Source organism: Kogia breviceps, chromosome 6 (assembly GCF_026419965.1).
Source record: "Kogia breviceps isolate mKogBre1 chromosome 6, mKogBre1 haplotype 1, whole genome shotgun sequence".
NCBI classification, from domain to species: Eukaryota; Metazoa; Chordata; class Mammalia; order Artiodactyla; family Physeteridae; genus Kogia; species Kogia breviceps.
This window is the reverse complement of record NC_081315.1, coordinates 22,090,319-22,111,126: the sequence shown is the minus strand read 5'-3', so window position 1 is coordinate 22,111,126 and position 20,808 is coordinate 22,090,319. Positions and strand designations below refer to the sequence as shown.

Here is a 20,808-nt window from a genome sequence, read left to right as displayed (position 1 = left end):
TGGCATTTAAGGAAAGTAAACAAAATAACGACATCAACCACTAATTCTTACTGCCAAGGTTGGATGAGTTACCTGGGCCTCTCTTTTCTCAAAGTGATTATAAAGCTACGAGCATACTGTTATGACCTGTAAGAGATTATAAGCAGAGTTATGTAAGAAGCTTATAATAGTTACACAAGGATTGTTCAAGTAAAGGCCTGCTTAACTTCAATCATACCTACGCTTCTCAATCAAAACATAATAGTGTCAGGGCCAGAGAGATTTGTGCTGAACATATGGTAGTCTGGCACCAGTTCAGCAACTGGTTTCTTAGTGCTCTGACCTCAGAAGTTAGAAATGTCTTCTGCATAACATTTCAAGAGGAGATCTTTGTGTCCTGTTGCTTATGATGATAATAGCAAAGTAACTGTTTATTTAGTGCTTTGCATGTTCCAGACCTGTGCTAGGGACTTTACGTGTATTATCTTCCTTAATCTCTAGCACAAACTGCTTTGGTATGTGTTGTTACCTGCGTGTTACAGATGAGGAATCTGGGGCACAGAGAGGTTAAGTAACTTCTCTGTGCTCACAAAGACAGTATGTGGCACGGTAGGATTTGAACCCAGGTGTAATGTTTTGACATCGAAGTCTGTGGTCTGAGCCATTAGATAATATTGTCTCCCTGATAATCAGGCCCCTTATTACTGCAGAGGATCTAACCTCTATGCATACTTACCACACGTCTAAAATATGTCAGGAGGGGCTACTGTGCAGCAATTAAGAGTGTAAGTTATGGAGTCAGAAAACTCTGCATTGGATTTCATAGAAGCGTGGAAACCTCAGTTTCCTCATCTATAAAAGGAGTGTAATTGGACCTACTTGTAGGATTGCTGTGAGCTTGCGTGTCCATAGTGAAAGCATGGCGCTGGGCCTTGGTTAAGCACGACTAAGTAATAGAAAACGCTTCATTATCACTATTTAACCTGTTTAAAATTTTAGCTTTAGCTGGATGTGGATTTTTAAAACATGAATCCCCGTTTTGTTTTTAAGACTGTTCAGACACCGCATTTGGAGGCATTGTATCCCTTGCCCTCTCCAAATACAAGTTTGTCCTTTTTCTGGGTGTAGAGGGTACAGTGGTGGCTTTGTAAATCCTACAGGGACAGCAGGTGTCACTCCAGTGTATTGGGTATTGCCCTTGACTTTATTTGTATTTAAATTTCAAAATTATCATCTCTGGGGCTAAGGTTGTATGTGGCTAAGGCCATAAAATAGATGGTTCCCTTTATTTAAGTAGCTTCAAGTGCTATTCATTTGAGGACTGGATAGCTCTGGGGTCCAAGCAGCCTATTCCAGTATCTGAAAATATTGGATTGGTTGCATTTTAATCTCTGGGAGCTTTAGTGGGTTTGTTTTGCTTTGTTTTGTTTTCTGCTTTGTCACAAGAGGTTATTCTTTTTGCTTGTTCACACAAATGTATACCTACCTGTGTGCATACACACACTCTTGATCGGTAGGAATTTACCGTCTTAGATATTCTGGAATTCAGGTTTTTAAGTCAGTGCTGCAGTCCCAGGGCCAAATTGTATAATTATTAATCATGCATCACAAAAAAAATATCCACTGAATAGGTATCAGTGGGGCTGTAATCCTTTGTTCTTAATCCTCAGAGGCCAGATACAGTAGAATCAATTTTGTGGGTCCGTCTTAATGCTTCTTTCTTTTTATTTCAAGTGGACTTCACGTACTTTAAGGTACATCTCAAACCAGATGAGAAATTACACTAGGCTGACTTAGTATTTTCCATCATCTTAGATAGTCTTTAAGTTTTGCCCAGGTATACGCACAGGGCCTGTGGCTGGTACTCTGAAAACAAAACAAAACGCGACACTGCAAATGATAAAGATTCTCATTTTTCAAAAATTAATTTCTAAATACCCTTAAGCCCCTCAAGTGTTGATCTGGGTTTTCCCACAGCAGAAAGCTTTACCTTGCATTTCCTGAAGGCTTCTCATACCCAACACAGCTTTCTTCTTTGTTTCAGCCGATTGCACAGTCAGGTCAGCTTGTTTTTCCTGCTGTATCTCTGTAAATGCAGCCTTTCCAGAAAGTTGACTGCCAAGTCCTTCCTTTCTCTTCTGAGCGCCTACCACATTTTGCTCAAACTGTTGGGTAAATAGACCAGCCCTCTTTTCAGAGTCGTGGCAAAAGAGCTTTGTGCTATCTCACTTTACACAATAACAAAAGGAAAATTCCAGGCTCTTAAATATGGCAGCACTTGTACTTAGTTTCTTGAGAAATGAAAGAGCCATTTATAAGGAACATTGAGGAGTCCAACGTGTTTCTTTTGGAGTTTCGCCGGTTCCTAAAGGGTGGTCCGGCCAAAGTGTCAGTTGCTCTTGAACTGTTAGCAGGACGTTTGCTCTGTGATCTCTGAGAGGTACCGTCGACTTTTTGTTTGTTCTGGGATGAGAAGTGGACACCTGCTTTCAGAGATAATTTTTACTAGATTGGCATCTTCAGAATGTGTCTTGTCTGCTGGGGGAGGGAATCCAGCCCTGCCTTTTAGGTATCCTCACGCTTCCCGTCTCCAGAGTCTGGAGCTTTGAACACCTGTCCTCATTGTTTGGTGCATTCAGGAAAGTGTTCAGAGAATATGGTGCATTTGCACAGTAAATATAAATGTGAAACGTACATTTACATTTCTCTCCCTGGAAAGTATCTGTTGGGTATAGATCGGAATCCATAGTTAATTCTTGAAACTACCATTGGCTGATGGCATTTGTGTCTTTTTCTTTCCTCAGTTATGGTGCTAATGGTTTCTTATAATGGTACGCAAAGTTCTTCCTTATCTACACCCCAGTCTTCTGTAACTTTGGAATCTTAGATCTGGATCTAACCAGAAGAAACCTCTTTGGTAGCATAAGAGTGGTCCCAAAGCACCCAGCAATCTGAGACAGTTGAAAACCTACAGATACTGAGCTTTGACGTCCCGGCGCCTCTCCTGTACATGGGAGCTGTGAGCGGCTGGTGATGACTCCGAAAGGCTAGCCTTTTCATGTGACAGTGACAAGTGTGGGAGAAGCAACAGGAGATGGCGGATAGCAGACAAGCAGCAGCAGTGGCGGGAGGGGGCAGTGGTGCCAATTACAGACAAAAATGTGGGGAATTACATCCCAGGCAATGAGAAGTGGAGCAAAGAGCTGGTAGTCGTGTTAGGTGGTGGCAGGTGGAGAGGAGGAGGTCTTGGGGCAACAGAGGAGACAACTCAGGGTGGGGAACAATGTGAGTAGTAAACCTGAACTTGGATACAAGTGTGCTGAGATGGCCACTTGAAGACAGGGATCAGCCATATAGACCTTCATGTAATAACCATGAAAATCGGAGGTATGAGTGAATGTTTGTTGAATGAGTGCATGTACGCATACATCATTTCCACCATGGCTCTGTGTGTGTGTGTGTGTGTGTGTGTGTGTGTGTGTTGGGGGGTGATGGGGGGGTGGACCTATATGAATAAGCACAAAAAAAACTGAAGGCAGTGTGTGCAAAGGTGAAGGCACACCTGGTCTGCCCTGGGTCTTGTAGCCGATGGGCTTTTCTGTCCAGGATAACCAAGGAACAGTGAGGTTGACTTGTGGTTAGATTCTACCACCAGTATAACAGGGACTCTGTGGTCAAGTACCTGGTGTGATCACCTGGTAAAGGGCAGCGCATGGTGGGATACCAGTCAACAGCCAGACTGCCCCGGCTGAACCAAGGGCTGTGTGCAAACCAGCCCCTGGAAGGCACAGCTGCGATCACCGTAGGCGGGGGCGGAGGAGAAGCCAACTCAGAGGCTGGGAATTGTGCCCAGTGGGTCTGCAGAAGTCCTGCAGTCCCGTGGGTGGCCGGAAGTGCCTCTGTCCTGAGGTGCGAACGTCTGACTGTTGCCAGTAGGTACAGATGGGACGGCGGTTGGAGGGCACGTGGCTGGCAGCCACTCTGGACTGGGCTCTGTATCACAGCTGGTGACGGGAGTGACCTGTTTACAGACAAGGAAGGGTGCAGTATGCTTTAGAAAATTTTCCAATCCCTATTTAAAATTTTAAAGTCTAAAATGTTTAAAGCTCTCTGGCTGACTCATTCCCTAAATATTCCAAATGGGCATTGTACTTTGCCTCTGAACAGTGTCTTCTACTTTCCAAAGTGTATCTATAGGCATTATTCCATGTGATTTTTTTTTTTACAACATTGCTCTGATATGAGTAAGGGGTTGGGTATTTTTATCTGTCTCCATGTTACATGTAAAGAGTTTTGAGACAGAGAGAGATGAAGCGAACTGTCTAAAGGCACCCAACTGGCTGGTGGCAGAGAGGGAGGGGAACCCAGGTATCCTGAGTTCTACCTCTTGCCTTGACAACGTAGTACTGAGTCATTGGTTGCTTTTCCACGTGGTTGGCTATGGCCCTAAAAGAGTGAGCCTTGGAAAGTGCCTGGGAAGAGCTCCAGACAATCTCTTCTTTCGTGTTTCCGTGGGGCTGCCTCTCCCCTCAGAAATTTGCTCTTCATCCTCTACAGAAGCATTCCATGTAGGCAATTCTGGGTGCTTAGACTTAAAGTGAAAGAAAATGAACGTGGGTTTGGTTTGGTTTGGTTTTGCCTTTCCTCGATCAGCAGATCTGAAGCCCCTCAAGCCTGCCTCTTACTGTCCAAGAGATTTTAGGTCTGCTTCTCACAATTCTGAGTATCATTGTGGACACATTTGTATCCTCGACCTTCCCCAGTCGGGAACGAGAGTGAGATTCTGAGATATATTGAATCGCTGGTGACGAAGAACAGAGAAAAGCCATTTTTAAGAAATCAATTAAAAGATAACTTGGGGGCTTCCCTGGTGGCGCAGTGGTTGAGAGTCCGCCTGCCAATGCAGGGGACACGGGTTCGTGCCCCGGTCCGGGAGGATCCCACATGCCGCGGAGCAACTGGGCCCGTGAGCCACAACTGCTGAGCCTGCGCGTCCGGAGCCTGTGCTCCGCAACGGGAGAGGCCGCGATAGCGAGAGGCCCGCGCACCGCGATGAAGAGTGGCCCCCGCTTGCCGCAGCTGGAGAAAGCCCTCGCACAGAAACGAAGACCCAATACAGCCAAAAATAAAAAATAAATAAATAAAAATTTTTAAAAAGTATAACAAGATAACTTGGAAATCTAAGGAGACATCTGAATGGGTGAATCATTCTTTAATTCTGAATTTATGTATATGATATGGATGATTTCTAACACACTGTTCTTATGCCGGATCATTATTGATCCCAGAGCAAGAAACAAAAAGTTTGAAAAAGGAAGGCAATTTATTACAGTCTTGACAAACACGTCGTGTTGGCATCCCTGTTATGCCCTGTATTTGTGAGTCGAGAGCAGGGTGCCAGGTTATCTATGCTACGAGGCTGAGGTTGTTTCAGTTTAGAAGTTGCCAGGTGAGGTGACTTATGCTTCTGCTTTCTGATTTGGATGGAGGCTATGAAGATGACCTCATCCCATTACAATTCAGGGCAACTGTGCTGGTGAGAGCCGGGCTGCTATTCCCTAGCGATAGTCCATTTTCACATCTCATTCATAATTGAAGGGAGTGAGGATCATTTTTTGCCCATTATAGGAGGTGATTACATCAGCTCTCCAGTGACATACCAGAGCCCTCATATTGTTGCAACTTAACAGCTGTAACCTAGTATCCTACAAGATCTGCGTTACCCTGAAAAGTGCAGGTCCTCGGGGGAGAAAAGGGGATAGGGCTAAATCCAGAAAGTGAACAGGAGAAACGTGGCTGCCTTCGACTCTGAAAGACTGTCCCAAAAGTTTCTGGACTCACCTGATCAGACGTGACCATAACACAGTACTTACTCTTTGGGTTTCTACATCCTTCAGCATCTTCTGTGTGTCCCTTCTGAAGGAGAGAAAGTGTTTGAAGGCAGAGCTGGTGGGAACAGTATTCTCCTTTCAAGGCACTGTATATGGATGAAGTGGGCCTGGTTTTAAAGTATCTTTTACTTGCTGACATTTATTATTATCATTTTACATTCGTACAGGTGGTTCCAGAAAAGAAATCACCGAACACTGGGAATGGCTTGAGCAGAATCTTCTGCAGACACTTTCCATCTTTGAAAATGAGAACGATATCACCACATTTGTGAGAGGAAAAATACAGGTAGTGGTTTATTAACGTGGAATCTTTTTTAAAAAAAAAACCTTTTCACTGGAAAGAATTTCAAACTTACAGAAAAGTTGCAACAATAAAAATTGTACAAAACACATCTGTAGACCCTTTACCCATATTCCCCTGTTGTTAACAATTTATCCCATTTACTTTATTATTTGTAGGCTCCATTACTCTATTTTAGAGGAATTTCCCCCGGAGGCTTCCGTGTATATTTCTAAGAACAGAGCTCTTCTATTAAATGACAACACAGTGTTAACAACAGTTCTCGCCTGCGGTAAATTTAATATGAATACTATAATAGTTGGCACATATTCCAATTTTGCTAAATGACCCAATAATGTCATGTATAGCATTTTTTTCCATTCCAGTGTAAGATCCAGTCTAGGAAGCTATTGGATTAGTTTTTTGTCTCCTTCAGTCTGGATCGTTCAATTGCCTTTCTTTGTCTTTTATGACATTACTGTTTCTAAGTGTATGGTTCTGTTTTTTTAATAGGACATTTTCCATTTGGGGTTTTGTCAGATGTCCCTGTATGATTTGCTTCAGATTATGCATTCCTGGATGGGACACTTCATAAGTGATCCTGTGTCCTTTCCAGAGTGTCTTTTTTGCAGGCACGTGACACCCGTCCACCACCCATTGGTGATATAAACCCAGCAAAGTGCTAGCCAATTTCTACCCTGTAGAGTTACTAATTTTACCCTTGCAATTTTCTGTAGGAAGACACTTTAAGGTTCCACAAATATCCTGCTCTTTATCAACATTTCTCCCTTGCTTTAGCATCCATCAGTGATTTTTTTTTTGTTGAACCAATCTTTGTTATGATGGTTTACAAAGTGACGATTTCCCAACTCCAGTGTTCCCTCACACTTACTAGTTGGCACTTCCGCTCTAAGCAAGAGCCCTCCCTCTATTTACCTTTTTATCTGTTTATTATTGATATGGACTTGTGGCTTCCTGTGTTTTTCAGTAGCTTCTGTTTCATTGCTGGGCTTATTTTGGTACTCACCCTCTCCCAGATTTGGCTAGAGCCCCTATCAACTGCCTCCTTTTCTAAGTAAGATAAAATACTGAAACATTCTTTATATTTTAAAAATTAATTTATTATTTATTATTTTTGGCTGCATTGGGTCTTCGTTGCTGTGCGCAGGCTTTCTCTAGTTGCGGTGAGCAGGGGCTACTCTTTCTTGCGGTGCATGGGCTTCTCATTGCGGTGGCTTCTCTTGTTGCGGAGCACGGGCTCTAGGCGTGTGGGCTTCAGTAGTTGTGGCACGTGGGCTCAGTAGTTGTGGCTCACGGGCTCCAGAGCACAGGCTCAGTAGTTGTGGCTCTCAGGCTTAGTTGCTCCACGGCATGTGGGATCTGCCCAGACCAGGGCTCGAACCCATGTCCCCTGCATTGGCAGGTGGACTCTTAACCACTGTGCCACCAGGGCAGTCCTGCATTTGCTTTTTGCATTTAATAATTCCTGTGTAACACTTCATATTAGTTCATAAAGATGGACCGCATTTAAAACAACATTTTAATATTCAATAAAAAACAAAAATGTTTTAATAGTTCCGTTTTTTATTTTAAAATAATTTTGAGAACTGCAAAGGTAGAGCAGAGAATTCCCATATACCCTACACTCGGCTTCCCTGAATGTTAACATCTTATGTAAACATGGTACATTTATCAAAACTAAGAAATCAACATTGACACAATATTGTTAACTAAACTACAGACTGTATTTGGATTTTACTAGTTTTTCCACTTCATTCCATGATCCAATCCAGGATCCCATGATGCATTTAGTTCTTCATTCTTTTTTAAGCTGCATATTATGTGTGTATGAACCATAGATAATCCAGCCACTCTTTTATGCTTCTACATGTAAGTTGTTTCCAATATTTTGCAGTTATAAATAACGTTCCATGTATATTTTTTCGTGCATATGCCTTTTTGCATTGTTGGGGATGTAGCTTTAAGATACACTGGTAGAAATGGGATTGCCAGGTGAAAGGGTAAATGCATGAGTGGTTTTGCTAAATATTGCCAATTTCCCCTCCCCATTTTACATTCCCACTGGCATGTGTGGGGGTGCTTGTTTCCCCAAGCCTCACCAACCAGGTGGATTATCAAGCTTTTGAGGTTTTGCCCATCTGAAGGGGTGAAATATTTTAGTATTGTCTTAATTTTTAATCTCATTTATGAGTGAGGTTAAACGTCTTTTCTTATGTTTAAGGGCTGTTTTTATAACCCTGTTTGTAGACTGTTCATGTCTTTTGCCTATTTTTCTCTGAGACTTTCGGTCTTATTTTTCTTTAATTTTTAAAAGTTCTTGGGACTTCCCTGGTGGTCCAGTGGCTAAGACTCTGCGCTCCCAGTGCAGGGGGCCCAGGTTTGATCCCAGGTCGGGGAACTGGATCCCGCCTACCACAACTAGGAACCCGCATGCCGCGGCTGAAGATCCCGCACTCGGCAATGAGGATCCCATGTGCCGCAACTAAGACCCGGTGCAGCCAAATAAATAAATAAATAAATACATATTTTTAAAAGTTCTTTTTATACAAAGCCTGTTAGCCCTGTATCAGTGATATATGTTTGTCATTTCACTTGGCTCATGATAATTTTCGCCAGGCAAAGTTTAAATGTTTATTTGGTCAAAATCATCCATTCTTTCTATTATAGCATCTGGATGTTCAGTCATAGAAGCCTTTCTTTAAATCTAGGTTAAGGAGGAATTCTAGGAAGTGATCCAACAGTGTTTCTCATTAAAATTCTACAGACTGATCAATTTTTATTTTATTTCTTCTACTTTACTAAATGGTTACATGTACTTATAGTAATTTTGATGTGTTTGTGGGGAGAGGTGAGCTCCAGGACCTCCTACTCCACCATCTTGATCCCCCCCTCACATGTAATAATTTTATATTCAGAAAGAGAAGTAGAAAAATACAAGTGGATTCTCATTACCCTTTAGAGGCTGATGTTTTTTGAAGGAGAATTTTAACTGGACCACATAAAATGAGTGAGGATTGAGGTGTGCAGAAGTACAAAAGCACATGTAATAATATCGACCTCTTCCTTTACTCTCACCTCTTAGCCCTCAAAGTGAATAGTTGATCATTGCTTTAAGATTGGTGATTTAAGCTTCTGTTCCATCCTAATTAAAGAGAATAGAAGAGTAGAGAAGGAGATCAAAAATGAGAGATGGGGGGCTTTCCTGGTGGCGCAGTGGTTGAGAGTCCGCCTGCCGATGCAGGGGACACGGGTTCGTGCCCCGGTCCGGGAGGATCCCACATGCCGCGGAGCGGCTGGGCCAGTGAGCCGTGGCCACTGCGCCTGCGCGTCCGGAGCCTGTGCTCCGCAACGGGAGAGGCCGCGACAGTGAGAGGCCCGCGTACCGCAAAAAAAAAAAAAAAAAAAAGAGAGGTGGGGGGAGACATTGGAAAGGATCAATGAAGCTAGGAAAAGATGGCAGCTTCCAAATTAAAAAAAATATTCTTGAATAACGGAGAGATTTTTAAAATTAATTTTTATTGGAGCATAGTTGATTTATAACATTGTGTTCGTTTCAGGTGTACAGCAAAGTGAATCAGTTACACGTATACATATATTCATTCTTTTTTGGATTCTATTCCCATATAGGTCATTACAGAGTATTGAGTAGAGTTCCCTGTGCTATATTAGTTCTCTATTTTATAATAATGGAGAGTTTTACTGATAAAACCAATCAGGTTTGGTAACATCTTCCTTTTGTTTCTAAGTCATTTATCTGAACTTCTAGGCAGTAATGTCTATGGGGGGAGTCTGAGGTTTCCTGCAGGATTTGATCCTGTAGGAGGGGCTGGGTGAAAGGGGGCAGCAATTGGTGGGGGAAACAGAGACAGGAGGCGTCTTCTCCATCCAGGAGCCACTGCCCAGGTTCTCGGTTACCTTTTCATCGTCCTCCCTCAAATGTTGTCGTCTTTGGGAAGTAGGTACAAATCAAGACCTGCAGGAAGAAACTGAAGCTTAAAAGTGACAATAGTTACGAGAAATAAAGCAAGCAAGCACAAATTGCAGGTCAAATAGCCATTCTTTTCACCATTTTCATTAAACCAAAAATGTCAGATTTAATTCCCCTGAAACAATAAATAAATAAATAAATAAAATAAAATAATTCCCCTGAAACCAGTTATGAGGAAGGAATTGCATCATGGGTGGTTTAAGCATTCAGATTGTCCAGTAATGAAGGGAACCAACATATTTATTTGTTTTGAGATCTAATTAACTTCTTAAAATTATAAATGTAATAATTAACTACAGAGGCAACCATAATCCGAACACCATAGATAACTTTTGTTTTTTTCTTTTTAGTTTTCTTATATGCATATTTATCATAATAGTAGTATGACTGTACATGTAACTTTGTATCATATCTTTTTTCTCTGTCATCTACTATGCTGTTATGTAACTTTTGGTTGTTACTTTAATAACTGAATATTATCCTATAATTGACCTTAGCATTCCTCTCTTTCTAGAAGTCTCCTAGCTTTTAGACTAGTGGGAGTCAAGCACAAATAGTAATACAGTGAACCCTTTTGCTCATATGTAACTTTTCCTATAGTTTTTCCCCACTTTTGGATAGATTACAAAACATTGGTTAATGGGTTAAGTTTAAATACTTTTAATGGACCTTAGTAGATATTGTCAGTATATTAGGATCCCTATGTGATTGTACTATTGCTAGCTTGCAGCATTATAATCGTTTAAGTGGTTTTTTAAGATTAATAAGTAAAAGCCAGTGTCTTATTGTTTTAATTTTTCTGTCTTTGATTATGAGGTTGAATTTTTTTTCATGTTTGCTAAGTTAATGTTTCCCTTTTTTGTGAACTACCTGTCAATATCCTGTGTGTATTTAAATTTATATTGAATGTTCCCAACATTTGGATTGTAGTAGCTTGTTATGTGGCGCTGTTGCCTAGAACCGGGATGACCTATTTCATATCGTGTAGAACCTGTAGAACATACAGGAAGGAGATAATTCCATCCCTTTGTTCTATCATCCAGTCCACCTGGCTAAAAAATTACAGTAAACTCAGAAGAGGTTCTGTATTCTGGACCCTCTCTTTTCTTAAAGGTGGGAAAATCGGGAGTGAAACCTTAGGGACTGTTATCTTTACTGTTGAAACTAGTTGGCAAGGCCTGGTCTGTTGATATTAGTGTAGAAGAGTGTTTTAGTGATGTTTCTCAGTTCTGTGTCCTCATAAATCCTCTCATACTTTAAAACATTTGCTTTTGAAAATTTCAGTGAGCATTCTAGGAATGTAGTACCTATTAGTTCTTTAGAATAGTTTGAACTTAATGTTTTTCCACTCAAAACATATGGGCATCATTCAGTTTGTTCTATGTCGCTTCCTTCTAGTATTCTCCTTCTTCTGACTTCAGGTAAGAGCCCTGCTACAGGGCGCAGGAGGAGAGCAGACATTAGCCTTGAGGGTCAGTCTCTAGGCTTACTCTGAGTTGATTGGCCATTGGGATTGCCTAGGGACCCAAATGCTACTTCATTTTTTTTTTTTATAAATTGATTTATTTTTTATTTTATTTTATTTATTTTTGGCTGCATTGGGTCTTCGTTGCTGCACGCGGGCTTTCTCTAGTTGCGGCGAGCGGGGGCTACTCTTCGTTGTGGTACACGGGCTTCTCATTACGGTGGCTTCTCTTGTTACGGAGCACAGGCTCTAGGCGCACGGGCTTCAGTAGTTGTGGATCAGAGGCTCCAGAGGGCAGGCTCAGTAGTTGTGGCGCACGGGCTTAGTTTCTCCGCAGCATGTGGGATCTTCCCAGACCAGGGCTTGAACCTGTGTCCCCTGCATTGGCAGGTGGGTTCTTAACCACTGTGCCACCAGGGAAACCCCCCAACTGCTACTTCTTATTAGTGGTTCTCATTCAGTCCCTTTCATCTATTCATTCATTTATTTCTTCTTTTCATTCTTACATATTTTTGGCTCCCCCTCTGAAGGCACTGATAGCTTTGAAATGTCACATAGGCTGTAGATGTGTGTGCCAACTGGGAAAGGTGTTTCCATCCCTCTTCTCGCTGAAGTGGCTTCTTCTCCTCCCCACCCAGAGGTCCAGTGCCCTGATGCTGCCTCCTGGCTGTCTACAGTTCCGTAGGATAGCACGCTACCAAAACCTGCTCACCCTCAAAGCAGCCGAGGTCCAAAATGAGTCTCCCTTGGCCTCCATCAAAGCCAACATCTCTATTCTGTCAGTGGAGTAGCACCAAAAGTAATTAGATGAAACAACCTTACCTTAGATACTCTCAGGGAAGTACATTGCTACTACCAATGCCAGCCATTCAGTCCTCCCATATGACAAAAGAACAGGAGTCAGCAACTTGGTACTTAGCTTTCCAAGTTAGTTTTGCTAACTCAAACAATTTTAGACTTAGAAATCTGTGACTCTGCAGGACACAATAAAGACTAAGATATGGCCCCTTAAGATACATGCTAATTTGGAAAGACAACATATACCCTTTTAAACTTTTTTAAAAATTTAATTTATTTAATTTATTTATTCTTGGCTGCATTGGCTCTTCGTTGCCATGCGCGGGCTTTCTCTATTTGCGGTGAGCGGGGGCTCCTCTTCGTTGCGGTGCACGGGCTTCTCATTGCCGTGGCTTCTCTTGTTGCAGAGCAAGGGCTCTAGGCGCACAAGCTTCAGTAGTTGTGGCTCGCCGGCTTTAGAGCGCAGGCTCAGTAGTTGTGGCGCACAGGCTTAGTTGCCCTGTGGCATGTGGGATCTTCCTGGACCAGGGCTGACACCTGTGTCCCCTGCACTGGCAGGCAGACTCTTAACTACTGCGCCACTAGGGAAGCCCTACCCTTTTAATAATCTTTTATTAGATGTCTTTTAGTTGCTAGGTACTGGTGGTAAAAACTGTTAGAGGCATTATATTTGTTTTTGAAATGTATGTTTAGTGGTCGAGGGACATATAAACAAAATACTTTCAGCCCACATGTAAAGAGAACACAGAGGTGAGAATGCTAGTCCTCATTTGGGATTGGGTTAGTTTCACGGAGGATATTTACACTGAGCCTGGATAGGGTGATTTGGGCAGATAGAGAAAGGGGTTGTATGGCATGAGATGTAGATTGGACTTTTTCCCTCTTACACTGATAACCTGTGGACATTTTAAAGGTGGGAATGCGTGTAGCCATACAGAATATATCACAGTGTGGAAAGATGCCTGATGGCGGGCTTGCCTGGGGGCACAGTGGTTGAGAGTCCGCCTGCCGATGCAGGGGACACCGGTTCGTGCCCCAGTCCGGGAAGATCCCACATGCCGCGGAGCGGCTGGGCCCGTGAGCCATGGCTGCTGAGCCTGAGCGTCTGGAGCCGGTCTGGCAGTGAAAATAAAATTCAGAACATTATATGTATTGAAAAATAAATTTCAATACATCGGGCAGAGAGAATCAAAAGTGCTTAATGTGAGGAAGGACAGTCAGAGCTGGGAGAAGGATTCATAAGGAGGTGGGAATGAGACCAGACTTTGAGACTAGGTAGGATTAGTGAAACAGACAACAGTCTGATTCCAGATTTTAGGCACTCAGAATGGCTGGACCACAGGCAAGATGGTAGAAAAGCACAAAAATGACAGATTCAGGCCCTGAGTGTGCCTTAGGCTGACTAAGGCAGAAGAAAACAATTGGGAATCTTGTCAGATGTAGTACAGTGAGAGCAAAGGTTGCAGTGTTGGTTGGATCAACAACGTGCATGGTATAGAATTTTAGATTTTATATGGTGATTATAGGGAAAGAGAATTTTGATAATAAGAATTTTTTAGTTTTTAAATAAGTTTTAGGAAGATAAATTTATAGGGAGCATCCAGCATATACTGGGAGCCTAAGAGCCCAAAGGCAGGAATTCTAGGTATGAGGCAATTGCAGTTTTCTATCCTTGGAATACAGAGGGCTCAGTCATGTCAAGGAGAACCTGAGAAGTTGCCCAAATTCACACAGACACGCAGTGACACCTTTGGGATCGAAACCCAAGACTTTCATGCTCAAAAGCTCATGTTTTTCTAGCTACCTTGTGATCAGAGAAAATGGAGATGAGGTATTTGGTGATTACAAAGTCAAGGTGGAATTCCAACGAGCGTTTTCTGTCAAGGGATATAGGTAGAAGCCATTTTTCAGGGAATTATGAAGGAACTGGGTAACAATGAAACAGCCTCTCAAGCTACTATAATGATTAAATAGGAGATTAAGCCAGTCACATGCCGTGCATATATTTTATTTCCTGTGCAACTGACTAAAACTTGTGTGTCTACTCTGATTTTTGCTCCAATATTCACCCCATTTCTGCTCAAATGGTGGCTTGTTCCTTTTATCTATGTTGCCTGATGTTATTCATGGCCCTGAGACAGTGGGTCTGTGGCCAGTGTCAGTTAGTGGCATGTGTTTTGGTCTTTCTTCCTCTCTTTCCATTCATGATGAAATTTCATTGAGTTTTTGTTTTTTTGTTTATTTGGCTGCACTGGGTCTTAGTTACCGCACGTAGGATCTAGTTCCCCGACCAGGGATCAAACTCGGGCCCCCTGCATTGGGAGCGTGAAGTCTTAACCACTGGTACACCAGGGAAGTCCCAATGTCATTCTTTTATTTATTTATTTATTTAAAAAATATTTATTTATTTTTTGGCTGCGTCGGGTCTTAGTTGCTCAGTTGTAGCACACAGGATCTTTCATTGTGGCGCGAGGGCTCCAGAACGCATGGGCTCAGTAGTTGCAGCACACGGGCTTAGTTGCCCTGCAGCATGTGGGACCTTAGTTCCCTGACCAGGGATTGAACCTGAGTCCCCTGCATTGGAAGGCGGATCCTTTTTTTAAATTTAAATTTAATTTATTTTATTTTTGGCTGTGTTGGGTCTTCATTGTTGTGTGCGGGCTTTCTCTAGTTGCAGCAAGCGGGGGGGCTACTCTTCATTGCAGTGCAAGGGTTTCTCATTGCAGTGGCTTCTCTTGTTGCGGAGCACGGGCTCTAGGTACGCGGGCTTCAGCAGTTGTGGCTCACAGGCTCAGCAGTTGTAGCACACAGGCTTAGTTGCTCCACGACATGTGGGATCTTCCCGGACCGGGGCTCAAACCCATGTCCCCTGCATTGGCAGGTGGATTCTTAACCACTGTGCCAGCAGGGAAGCCCTGGAAGGTGGATTCTTAACCCCTGGACCACCGGGGAAGTCCCTCATTGAGTTTTTGAGAAAGGCAGACGTTGGTTGACCTTTGGGATAAGTCTATCATGATAAGCTAGGAAAAGTAGTAGAACTAGCAAAATCTTTTCATCTCCTCATTTGTAAAAGAAAACTATGGGCTTCATTCTAAGTGAACTTAAAGAAATGATTAGTACCAATAAACAGATATTAAAATCTATATTGTTCTTTGGAAATCTTTTAGTACATAAATGCTGCTTGCTAATTGGCTTAGAATTGGGGAGTTGGCTTTGAAAATAATTCAGTTTTTTAAAACTCTAGCCTTAGAAATTTTTTGTTCCTTTCCAGTTATGTATAAGATACGGGAAAAAGCAGCTCTAGTCATAGTGATAACAGTTGTGTGTTTTATCGCTTCTTAGGGCATCATTGCAGAGTATAACAAAATCAATGATGTGAAGGAAGATGATGACACAGAAAAGTTCAAGGAAGCCATTGTGAAATTCCATCGGCTGTTTGGAATGCCTGAGGAAGAGAAACTCGTCAACTATTACTCTTGCAGCTACTGGAAGGGGAAGGTTCCCCGACAGGGTTGGATGTACCTCAGTATTAACCACCTTTGCTTTTATTCTTTTCTGATGGGAAGGGAAGGTGAGTTCTCTAGAATTTCAGAGGGAAGCTTTTGAAAGCCTAATGAGGTTTGCCTGCCCTGAACTCATAAACCACATCCAAACATCAACAATAATAAATCTGTCGTTGTAACTGAGCCAGCACTATTTTGTGATGACTTAGCAATTGAATTCGGTCATTTTTGGCTCAGCGGTTGTAACGAAGTTAGTTATGAAGTAGTAAAGATTCACCAGAGGTATAGTAGGCATGGACTTAAATCCGTCATAATTGTAACTCAGAATTTTTGTGGTCCAGGTTTGTCTGTTAAAACTAACAAACAGAACAGTGAGAAACGTGGGCACATAAACTCAGAGGAGGTCCGTGAAATCGGGGGGCAGTGTTGTTCGTTTCCGGTATCTTGGAAGGATTTTGAGCAGCTGTGTGTTGACCCCGCCTTGTTTCCCGTGCTCAGCCAAGCTGGTTATCCGGTGGGTGGACATCACCCAGCTCGAGAAGAACGCCACGCTGCTTCTGCCCGACGTGATCAAAGTAAGCACGAGGTCCAGCGAACACTTCTTCTCCGTGTTCCTCAACATCAGTGAGACCTTCAAGTTGATGGAGCAGCTCGCCAACATCGCCATGAGGCAGCTCTTAGACAATGAGGGGTTTGAACAAGATCGATCCCTGCCTAAACTGAAAAAGAAATCTCCTAAAAAAGTGTCTGCTCTCAAACGGTAGGTGTCGGAGACTTAGAGTCTTTTACAGACTTTAGAAACAAGAAACACGTCTGTTCCTTTAGGAAAGTGAACCCTTTCTGAACAACTTCAAGGCTTCAGAACAGCTTTCCAGGTATAGATACAAAACTGAAAAAGACGACCTAAGGCATTCCCAGTTCATTAAGCGAGGCAGACGCGACCAGCTCCCAAACAATGGGGTGGGACCTCTTCTGTTCCTATGAGCAGGGCGTCATGAGCGCACACACATGGACAGGTGGGCAGAGTGTGTAGGAAAGACCTCTCAGCAGAGCTGCTTGGAGCTGGGCTCTTAAGACATAGTAGACATGACTCATTCAGAGTCGGTAGGACGGATACTTCAGACAGAGGGCATAAACATGATGGGAGAAGCACAAGGGAAGAGCACGGAGGGAAGTTGGTCCATCACATGTGTGAAAGGTGGCTGGGCACGAGATGAAGTGAGGCTGCAGAGTGGCCTGGAAGTCTGGATCTGGGCTAGAGAGAAGGCGAGGGACAAGCTGATGCTCTAAAGTGTGATGGTATGCATGGAATTACCCCTAACTGAGGTGGGGATTAGGGAAGGAAGAGCGTGTCCAAGGGATATGAGGGCTCAGGGTTTTTTTTTTGTTTTTTTGTTTTTGTGGTATGCGGGCGTCTCATTGTTGTGGCCTCTCCCGTTGTGGAGCACGGGCTCCGGACGTGCAGGCTCAGCGGCCATGGCTCACGGGACCAGCCGCTCCGCGGCATGTGGGATCTTCCCGGACCGGGGCAGGAACCCGTGTCCCCTGCATCGGCAGGCGGACTCCCAACCACTGCGCCACCAGGGAAGCCCGAGGGCTCAGTTTTGATCGTGTTGAGTTGAGTTGCCTGCAGGACATCAAACTGGAATTGGCAATCATTGCCCTACAGCTGGTACCTGACAAGAAGTCACTGCAGTTAGAACACCTTTGGTGACTTGAGACATGTTTTGATAGAGTGACAAGAGGATGGGTTACTGCAGTGGGTTGCATAGCACGTGAAAGGCAAGGCAAGGGCGTTAGGACAGTACGGACTGCTTTTTCAAGAAATTCAATGGTAAAGGAGGGGGCCTGCTCATTTTAGAATGAAAAAGATTTGACCTGAAGATGGTGTGAAGTGGGCAGATGGGAAGAGTTTGTTGGTGAGGGGTAAGTGCAGGGACAGAAGAGGGCATGGAGATAAAGCTAGAAGAAAATGAATAATTTAAAAAGTGACATCTCATAGGACATGGAAAAGGATGTTTATGTGTGCTGATGCATCTCCCTTTGAAACAGGGAAAGGAAGTAGGATGAGATGAGGATGGAGTTGGTTTTGGAGATAGGAGGGAGGGAATTGGGGGGCCTGTCTTTGCCCTGTGAAGCCAGAAACTGGATCGTCAGGGGCTGAAGTAGCACAAAAGCTTGAGCAAAGAGGTTTCAATAACTGCCATGATGAACAGGAAAAAGGAACTCATTAGGGAAAAGATCATAGTTACCTGAGGACCCAGATGACGTTAGATACTCTGGGTGTCCTGGAGGTGGGTCGTTCCTGTGTTTTGGGCAGTTTTATTGTCTACTCCATGTGGACCGCGCCAGTCAGCAGATTCATGTGGCTTGCGTGTATTTGCGTTACGTCGTCCTTAAAAGATAAGGCCCCAAGAGTGGCTCTGGATGAGTCATGGCTAATGTAATCATCTCTTAAGAAATTACTGTATTCTTTTAGAAAGAGAATTATTTCCTGTCCAGGCCTTGTTTTCCTAAGATCCTTTGACATTCACAGATACTGATTGCAAAATGGCTACACAAGGGACCTAAATATATTAAAATAATTTCATTATGCTTTTGGGTCATAGTTTGGAGTTCACGCCAGTAGAAAGCCAAGAAGGTAGGAATAAGTCTCACAAGATGGAAGAGGGGAAAGATGGCCTGGGGAACCTCCGTTGCCGCATCATTTAGAGGTACTGAAACTTTTATTTTGTGTGGGGTGAGTTATTTTTGTTGCTTTCCAGCGATCTGGATGCCAGGGCAAAGAGTGAGAGATACCGTGCACTTTTCCGGCTGCCCAAAGATGAAAAATTAGATGGCCACACAGACTGCACCCTCTGGACTCCGTTCAACAAAATGCATATTTTGGGGCAGATGTTTGTGTCCACAAACTACATCTGCTTTACCAGCAAGGAGGAAAACCTGTGCAGCCTCATTATACCACTCCGAGAGGTAAGTGTCAGGTGAAAATGGAACTTTCAGGGTATGTTAAGAGTTTAATGGTAATACTTTTCTGTGTATCTTTTACCAGCAGTGAGTTGGCTTTTAACCATAGGTGAGTGTTCATAATTCTTTGGTGGAATCTGCCCCTCTTTTATTTGTTGTCATTGCCCTAAGTGACCATGGGACCTGTGAGATATTTTCCTCCAGAGACAGCCTGGTATTTTATTTTATTTTATTTTATTTTATTTTATTTTTTTGCGGTACGCGGGCCTCTCGCTGTTGTGGCCTCTCCCGTTGCGGAGCACAGGCTCTGGACGCGCAGGCTCAGCGGCCGTGGCTCACGGGCCCAGCCGCTCCGCGGCATGTGGGATCTTCCTGGACCGGGGCACGAACCCGTGTCCCTTGCATTGGCAGGCGGATTCTCAACCACTGCACCACCAGGGAAGCCCCAGCCTGGTATTTTATTTTATTTTATTTTATTATTTTTTTTTTGTGTGGTATGCGGGCCTCTCACTGTTGTGGCCTCTCCCGTTGCGGAGCACAGGCTCCGGACGCGCAGGCCCAGCGGCCATGGCTCACGGGCTTAGTTGCTCCGCGGCATGTGGGATCTTCCCGGACCAGGGCACGAACCCGTGTCTCCTGCATCGGCAGGCGGATTCTCAACCACTGCGCCACCAGGGAAGCCCCAGCCTGGTATTTTAAAATGTAGATTTCATTCTTGTTCAGGTACGGTGAGGCCAACAGAGCAGGAGATGACTGTCATTGAAAAGATTGCTTGTTATACTCACAGATTGCACTGGGGGCGGGGCACGCCATACCGTGGGGACCACGCAGGGAAGCGCCAGGGTGAGTCAGCAGGCAGAGGAGCAGGGGAAAACTTGGGTGAAAGCCTTTATTGTGGTTTCCATGGGAAGAAACAGGCGAGGCAGGGTGAGCAGGCTTAGGATTGGCAAGTTGAATAATTTGGGTAGGCTCCAGGGCAGAGGGCCTATCCCTGGTTGCCTGGTACCTGGCCCTGGGGTGATGGGGGCAGGTGAATGTGGCCCTGAGTGTGAGAGCAGATATAGGCGGTCACTGGGGTATGGGCGTGGATTGGTTGGTTTGCCTATAAAAGTCCTGCTCACAGGTGAGTCCTTTACTATCGCCAGGAGTTGGCTGACTCTGGGTCAAAAAGGCCCCAAGATGTGAAAACATCAAATACAGAAGCTAGAAGATGTAGTTACTACACCTGGCTCACAGCCTGAGCAGCTTGGTCGTTAGAGGAGACAGTCTAGGTTGTGAATCAGAAAGCCAAGTGTTCAGATCTGTCCGGTTTGTCGATTCCTTGCATTAGAACCACTGGGACCGCTGGCCACAGTGGCAGATTCCTGAGCTCACCCCAGATCTTCTGGATCTCTGCAAGTTTTGGAGTCTGTATTTTAATAGAGTGCCAGGCTGATGCCCGTAGACAGTGAAGACTGAGAAACATTATTATTGTGTCTGGGGTGGAGGTGGGTTCTGTCGTGTCCTCACAGTGATAGATTATTCTGGCACTTGTATGGAAGCCTTGCTGTTTGGGGTTGAGAAGCAACTCGAAGTTAGGATGTCAGAGGCTGGCAGACGCGCAATTTCTGACTTGGTAACTTTCAGCCTACTCTGGTCCTTTTCTAGAAAGTAAGACGGTTAGAAGCTTTGGCTATTTAATCAAGATTGACCCTTTATTAAGATTCTCTATAGTAAAGGATTCAAGTTTCCTTCTGCCTTCTTTGTTTTAAAAAAAAATCATTTAAGTAAGCAAATTTTCTTGGTTTTTTTGTTTCAAAAATATTGCATCATTATCACAGAAAATTTGTAAAAATACAAATAAAAAGAAAACAAAATTCAGTCCTAGTCCCACCCTTCAAAGACGATCATGTTAACATTCTGCTGTACAGCTTTTC

General features: G+C 43.7%; 1 protein-coding gene across 2 annotated transcripts in view; it reads left to right on the top strand.

Moving 5' to 3' along the window:
* Positions 1-20,808, top strand: part of TBC1D9 (TBC1 domain family member 9) — a 118,200-nt gene that overhangs the window by 52,564 nt on the left and 44,828 nt on the right. For both annotated transcript variants that reach the window (XM_059067522.2, XM_067035573.1), the window contains exons 3-6: positions 6,038-6,156; positions 15,765-15,993; positions 16,424-16,685; positions 18,691-18,898. In XM_059067522.2, coding sequence (XP_058923505.1) covers positions 6,038-6,156; positions 15,765-15,993; positions 16,424-16,685; positions 18,691-18,898 — 818 coding nt within the window. The remainder of the gene's footprint in view (positions 1-6,037; positions 6,157-15,764; positions 15,994-16,423; positions 16,686-18,690; positions 18,899-20,808) is intronic.